At 42.0% G+C, this 7,461-nt stretch overlaps 1 protein-coding gene across 1 annotated transcript; it reads right to left on the bottom strand.

Moving 5' to 3' along the window:
* Nucleotides 1–1,776: 1,776 nt before the first annotated feature.
* On the bottom strand, nt 1,777–6,612 carry LOC124325949. The gene is made up of 8 exons (XM_046784529.1): nt 5,386–6,612; nt 5,054–5,179; nt 4,708–4,787; nt 3,419–3,463; nt 3,173–3,263; nt 2,862–2,995; nt 2,372–2,741; nt 1,777–2,137 (listed from the first exon to the last, which is right to left on the bottom strand). The coding sequence occupies exons 1-8, from the start codon at nt 5,447–5,449 to the stop codon at nt 2,019–2,021; spliced, it is 1,029 nt and encodes a 342-aa protein (XP_046640485.1). The 5' UTR covers nt 5,450–6,612; the 3' UTR covers nt 1,777–2,018.
* Nucleotides 6,613–7,461: the final 849 nt, after the last annotated feature.

Below are 7,461 nucleotides of genomic sequence, written 5' to 3'. Positions count from 1 at the left end.
TAGGTGCCAGCCAATATAACCCATTTTCATTTTCAGATGATTGGTTAATAACAGAGCACTCACATTGACTCGCCGGTGGCCGGTGGGTGCATCCCCTAGACAATATATCCAAGAGTCAGAGAGCCGTCGGCAGATTATTGCAACTATTCGATGGCATCATAACATGGGTGCTGGCCGCTGCCGTTGCTGCCGGGTGATGCTTGTAAAGCCGGAAAGTTGCTTCGATTAGATGTTTTTCCCATCAGAACTATAATATCCCACTCTTGCGATTGTCTGCATGACTTCTCGTCTTTATATATACGTGCCCAGTCAATAAAAACAACCGGACTGGCCGCCGCTACTGCTGCTGGTGCTCGGCGAGCTCCACACAAACTCATATAAACAACAGTTTGGCCAAACAAAAGTTAGATCGTGGCTTCTATATTGTTCTAATGACATAGAGCGCGGCGCGCATTTAATAACTTCAAATCACACGGACACTCAATAGTCTATTCACTGCACCATATATACCAGACTAGCTAGATGGTAGATGTACGAAAGCTATTACGACGAGGTATGTATAAGGTTGCATGACCCATCTTCTATATCAATCCTCGTAATATTAATGGGGGCCGGTAAAGTTGCACGGCATTTACGCTCGTATTTCAAGTAATATACTCGTACATTTCAATTATTTTGCGACAGATTGTGCTGGTGGTTCTTGAACTGAAGACGATAAGTATACTGTCGTATTACTTGTTTTTTCAAGTTGCGAAAATAGGCTACTATAATTAAAAGGGACACATCGACTCATAAAAATTGGATTTGATAGTAGTATTTGAAATTCCACTTCTTGTTTGATGGAACCAGCGTGAAAATCGAATCATTAGGAATGTAACCCAGATGGCACGTAGTCCACGCAGCTATGCGTATAGTATTCTTCGCCAGGGTTTTCCTCTCACTCTCACTAATCCTATTGTGTATTATATGGTCCCCCTATGTACTCACGCTGCGACGCGTACCAAACAGGCTGTATATCATTTTGTAATTATGTAATGAGCCGTATATATATATAACCCCCCCCCCCCCCCGTAGACCGCCGACGGCGAGACGTGATTTCTATGGCAGCGTGCAAACACTGCTGATACCGCGCTCTTAGCTATTTTTATTTTTTTCTTTGAAATGGTGTGACCCACATTTTTAGACCAATTAATTTTTTTTTTTTCAAATAGAAATAAGGTGAACAAAATATTATAGAGCAATTTATCTTGTGCGCTGTGTGTAAGTTGTAAACCTTGAAACGCGGATTGATTGCCTAGCAACCATCAACGGCTCACGTTAGCCTACATACGGTACTGTAGTTTGAACCGAACTTCCGTTCAACGTCCGACGTCCAAGTTTATGAAACAATAGGCCAAAATAGGGTGTGCAGTAATACGAGTCGCTGCTGTATATTCTATGTGTACGGTAGTTAGACAACAGTGTATCATATCCATAGACAATAAATATTACGACGCCGTATGATGCAAACGTCAAGCTAAAGAGAAGTTTTGATCTTATATATGACAGGTATTGTTATATAAGGGGACTCAGTTGGTATAGCCTATACATTGTTCGTGAAAGCTAATACCGCCAAACATTTATGATGATGTCATATCATTTTGAAGCAAATGGCATCAGGCTATCGGTGATTATTTATTTCTTAACTTGTCCATCGTCAATCTGAAGTGACAATAATGATTAAAACAAAAATTGAATAATAATTATTTGTGTCCATCATTGTATAATCGTCAACCGTACAAAGAGACAAGTTTATTTCCAACATCGAGAGTATTTTTCCTATATTCGGTATGTAACAAATGATCAGCTTAGATGCAGAAGACTGGAATCAATAAAATGAAATACTCATGTATATATACGTTAGGCATTTAACTGCTGTCTATGCCGAGGGTAATAATTTAATTGACTGAAATACATTGACGTAATAATAATCGAATGCAGAGCTATATATGAAGAAATACGTCCTTAGTATTCTTCCACTACGCCTCCGTCGAAATTGTATCGATTACCATTTGACGCATCAATTGGAGTAGACAACAAACGACAAGTCCGATCCATGTGGAATTCCAGCAGCTCCGCCCGTGTCCCGAACTTCCATCTAAACAATTTCAAAAATTTAAAGAAATAAAATTAGTTTGTTGCTAAAAGTGTCTATATCTTGTGCTGTTATTTATCCTATTAGTGAAGGTGCATAATGAGATCAGATTTTGACTCGGAAGTCTGTTTACAAATGATATCAGTTAATCAGTTGACAATAAGTAAGCTATTGCTATAATAACCAAAGGAAAAACAATGAAGGACTTCAAAATATTTTTGTTTTTGTTTTTTTTACTGGAAGAGTGAAGGAGATGTGACGGGGTGCGAACGGTGGCGACGGCCTTGGCCGCCCGTCCGTCGACGATCGACAGATTGGCGTAGGTGACGGCTTTGTAGATGTCGCCGACGAAGGCCGTGCACGAGACCCGCCTGATGGCGAAAACTCCGCTGGACGACATTTGGCGGGGCAGGTCGGCGTCGAATTCCAGTCCGACGGTGGCCACGCTCTCGTCGCCGTAATCGCTCTCCATCATCATGTCGGCCGGCCGCCCACTTTGGTGCCAACCTCCTCCTTGTCTGGCGTTGGCTTCTGACCCTCTTGAGACCGGCAAGGTCGACGCCGCAATCAAACCATCCATGTATCGTTTCACATGCGGTTCGCCCATCTATATCGACGCAAATCGTGTCGGAGAAATGGATCAAATCAAATGTCATATCAAAGAATATAAGGAGAATAATTATTATCCACTCAAGAAAGTTCAATTCAATGTGTATATACAACTGACTTGTTCTCCGTCGATACTCCACTGGAGAATGGCCATCGGTTTGGAAGGAGCCGAAGTGCAGTTGAGTGACACCCGTTCACCTGGCAGGTAGCTCGTCTGGACGTTAATAATGATGGGTCCTTGAAGGGGCAAATCTGTTGGTTTTTTTTGTTGTTTTTTTGTTTGTTTTTTTTTTTTGGTTTTAGAAAAATATTTATTTTTATAGTTTCAATTTTGGTTTCCCGAAAAAAATAGGAGCCCTGAATTATATTCATGTTTTTTTAAAGGCTTATAAGAGCCTTTGCGTGATGGCTATTATTATATGTACTCACCGATGACTGACATATTGGCTTCTCTGAAATCCGTTTCAAAGTGGGGGCCTTCGCACGAGACCTCGCATCGATAAGTTCCGGCGTTACTCCTCTACATAAACGAATATATAAATAACAAACAAAAAAGGAAAAAAAAGGGGGAAATGGTTGCTAAGGACTTGACTATGTATGAAGCAACGATAGAAATTCAAACCACCACCACCACCCCGGGGCACCCGCGTCTAATACAATCGAGAAATATTTTACCTGGATGTTTCTGAGATAAACGGTCGATAAATTGGAGCGCTGGATCTGCATTGAAAAAAAAAAATTGATTTGATTTAATATTTTTTTCAAATTGTATACAATCATAAATCCTAAATGTTGATGTGGCTAATATTTGCTTCTATCACATCATAACGTCTGCTGGATAAATATATAAACCGCTGAAAGGAAAAAGGTTGATTTGTGAAGTGCCTGCCGTCTCAAAGCCGATGAAAATTGATTACTTTTGTATCCAACATTTAGACTGTGACTTGTTTCGACTTTTGATCATGATCACTCAGACGTCATCCATATCCTCACTGCTGCTCTTATCATTTTCCCTGAAAAAAAAGGGCCGTCGTCGTCGTCGTCTCAAGTCAAATAGGTAAGATTTGGCTGGCCGGAGACGACGACATCATCAGCGAATAAGAAACAAGTCCCCCTCCCATATTGGATCGACTCAGCCAGCTGGGAGATGATGATGTCTTTTCTGTTGGCAGATTGCTCTCAGCTTATTGCCACAGACAAAGTAATCCAACGACGATGAGGCCGTGCTGACTGTGCGAGCCCCCCCCCCTCCCCCCCCCACACGTGACTGAGCTCACAGCTTTTGACCGTGATGGAAATGATATCTCGTCTCAAGGTAGGATATATAGTAGTATAGTCCGTCTGGCGAAAGTCTATTAGGAGACACGTATACACCCACAAAGTTGGTGGCTAAGTCGCTCTGCAAGAGTAGGTTCACGACTGGAGATCTCATCAAGTGATGGAGTCGTCAGTCGTCGCCATAGACCCCCACCAGTAGCCAGCCAGCAGCAGCACCCGCTGTCTTATATATATATAAATGTATAGATATATTTCTTATCTATGCAATCGATAGATTTATAATAATATATGAAACCAACGACGACGGCGACGACGAAAAGGCAACAAAAAATTTAGAAATCAAAGCCGGATTTCTCCGTATTATAGATCAGCTGTTAGAATATGTAGCCAACAGCGTCGTGGCAGCCGGCTTGATGTAATTTTCACGAGGCGCGCCAACTTATTATTTTCACATTTCCCGGGTCGGAGCTATAGGAGCTATAGGGGGGAAACAGCGAAAAGCCGACGGAAATCAACCGCGCCGCGCACCAGAACGACGACGGGCCAAGCTTATAAACAATGCAAATATACGCCCGGGCAGGCGGGCACATATTGCACACATGCACACAGTCTCAAAAACAACCAAAAAAGGTATGAAAAGAAAAGAAAAGAAAAGAAAAAAAGGTTAAAATGATTTCGTAACGTACGTCAACAGTCAAATTGGAAAGATGCGGGAAGACTTGCGGTCGAGATCCGTCGGGACCGATGCGGAAGAACTCTTGAGACCCTATAGATCAAGCGGAAGAAATCAAAAGTTCAATATATGCTATCTCGCAATATACAATAAGTGACGTTGTGGAAGACAAAAATCTAAATGATCAAAATGGAAAATGAAAATAAAATATAAAAAATCAAATTGCGCGCGTCTGGTTGTATCGCACCGGGGCGACACGGTTGAGCGCATCGCAATAACCTCGGCGAAATGAAGAAAATGAAAAGAAAGAATCAAATCGGATCAAATATACCAATAAGTCAGGGCTAAATGTTGTATACCTTTGAACCATTTGACTGAGTAGAGGATGTTGCCGCCGAGATTGAAATGGCAATGCAGCTGGGCGTCGTGGCCTCGCCCGACTTGGGCCGGCACGATCAGATGCGACACGCGGATACTTGACACACCTGTTACCCCCCAACGACAAATGTATATAACAGATGAGATACCGGTACATCATATCTGAAACACTAGACGCAACAGCCACACAGGCCACACAGATAAATATCGCTCAAAAATCACAAGAATAAATCGTCCAGCTTGTTGCTGCCGGAAAAAAATATATGTTTATTTATGTTAAAAAATGGGCCAGCTCTATATCAGAAAGACTCACCAGCCAAGCTGGCCATGAAAACGGCTCCCAAGAAGAGGATGTGCTGTACGAGACGGCGATTCATCTTGATATGCGACGACACTTGTTTCTTTTTTTTTTCTTCTTTATATTTTTTGTTGTGCGTGTTATCCCTGTGGAAATCCGGAAGCGATGCTGGAACTTGTCGCTGCCAATTTAGCCCAAGTTAGGCGGGACGGCCTCTGCTGTGTGTCTAATGTCACCAGACGAAACTAGCGCCCATATCACACACAGACCCTTCACTTGACAGTAGAGAGGAGTTTCTCGGTGCTGGACAACACCAGAGGAGATCAGCTGCTCTTCTCTACCGTGTCACTTTTTTTTGTCCCTTTTCTTGGATGACGAGGGGGAAAAAATAAACAAATGTGTCACACCCCAAAGAGAGATAAATGACTGGAACGAAACTTTTTTCTTATTTTTTCTGATTTTTTTGCCCGTCTGTTATATTTATATCAAATTTTTCAGACAGCCGGGGATTTTTGTTTTTTTGTTGGGTCTCGGTTGTTTTTCTTGATTTGAAGTTGATCCTGCGTGAATTATACGGGTCTTGCGCCAATGGCATTGGAATTGTTGTCAAGTTAATTCCAGCAATCTTTTCTCTGTGCTATATAATAACGGCCGTTATGAGTCTAGAGACGGCAATTTATTAGACGACAAACACTGTATGTAGGAGCAGCAGCAGTACCTTGTCTAATATCGAACTTTTTTTGGGCCGTTTTCTACCCCCCAAAAGTTTGTCATCCCAGCTGATTGCAAGTTTCTGGGCAAGATTACGCAACTGCCGTTATTCAGACTCACAATCAAAAATGTCGACATGCGACGCTGAAATAGTCGGCCGAAAGACAAAAGACAAAAAAATCATTTTTTTCTGCCTCCTTTTCTTATTCTCAACTTTGCCGATGGGCCGGCCAATCAAAAAAGAAAAAAAGAAAAGAAAAAATGTTCGACTTTGTCCGCTGTCAAGAAAAGAAAAAAAAACTTTGGCGAGCGACAAAGTGTCGAAGTTGTGAACTTGTGAAACGCCCGTGGCGTGTGACTGGCGTGTCTCTGCGAATGGGAACAGAGTGGCACGAATGTTAAACACACACACGAGAGAGAGAGAGAGACGCACGTGATGAGCACTGGTTCGTGACTGAAGCCAGTCGTTTGTGCCTGCCACTGTTTCATAGAGTGCCGAAAGACGGCCTGCCCCGTGGCTCCTGCCGGCAAGGGCAATATATACATCAAGGAGCCCAAGGAGAGATTCCTTTTTTTATTTTTGGGGCCAAGAAAACGCATGCGCCTCCTGTCCGTACTGAACTACTTAGCGTTTGAGATATTCGCCCACCCTCCCCTGTGTTGTATATGTTTATTAATCCAAGCCAGTTCTTCATATCCCCCCTTCCCCTCCCACTCTTTCGTGTGTCTTTTCCTGAGGGCATGGTATATAAACTGACAGGACATGATCTAAGAGGAGCCGTGTTTTAACAATTCCTTAGAGTGCATGGTACACCTCATTCATTAGTCCGATTGGAGAAATGTAGAAATTGCGTCACTCTGCCATGGATTCAGACTACTCGTTTGCATTGCAGAATCAGAGCCGGAGGGCGGAGAGGAAAAAAAGAATCGAAATTGCTTTTTAAAATAGGAAAAACTTGCCAAATAAATCAGATCGAATAACCGCCGTGTTCTGTTTGGGGCTTACGCGTTTAATTATAAAGATTTCCACTTGTGAATTAAATGGGCATACTTGCGCAGATCAAAGCTTAGAGCAGATTTGATGGGAATCCTCTTTCCCTTCGATTAGGAACGTATTTACGGGAGTATAAACACGGACAAATCTCGGATATTTTTTTTTTTTGCCGAATAAATTCAATGTAATAATAACGTAAACTGCTTATACATCTCGGAGCTGAATGAAAAAACGTTAATATAATACATATTTTATTTCATCTTATCTTTTTTTTTTGGCGTTCGAGATTGGCGGTCTTTTGAATCTGAATAATAGTCGGGTCAAAAAAATAGATGGCGAAGAAATCAGTATAAGTCATATTGATTAAAAAGAAGGAAAAATAAGGC

This window comes from Daphnia pulicaria, chromosome 2 (assembly GCF_021234035.1).
Source record: "Daphnia pulicaria isolate SC F1-1A chromosome 2, SC_F0-13Bv2, whole genome shotgun sequence".
Taxonomy (NCBI): domain Eukaryota; kingdom Metazoa; phylum Arthropoda; class Branchiopoda; order Diplostraca; family Daphniidae; genus Daphnia; species Daphnia pulicaria.
This window is presented reverse-complemented; position numbering and strand designations above follow the sequence as displayed.

What these genes read in the sequence shown, in the direction of transcription:
- LOC124325949 (XM_046784529.1), bottom strand. Translation starts at nt 5,449, where the DNA reads ATGAATCGCCGTCTCGTACAGCACATCCTCTTCTTGGGAGCCGTTTTC. An exon ending in TTTCATGGCCAGCTTGGCTG is followed by an intron (nt 5,180 to 5,385) that starts GTGAGTCTTTCT and finishes GGGGGGTAACAG; the next exon opens with GTGTGTCAAGTATCCGCGTG. An exon ending in TTTCCAATTTGACTGTTGAC is followed by an intron (nt 3,464 to 4,707) that starts GTACGTTACGAA and finishes TTTTCAATGCAG; the next exon opens with ATCCAGCGCTCCAATTTATC.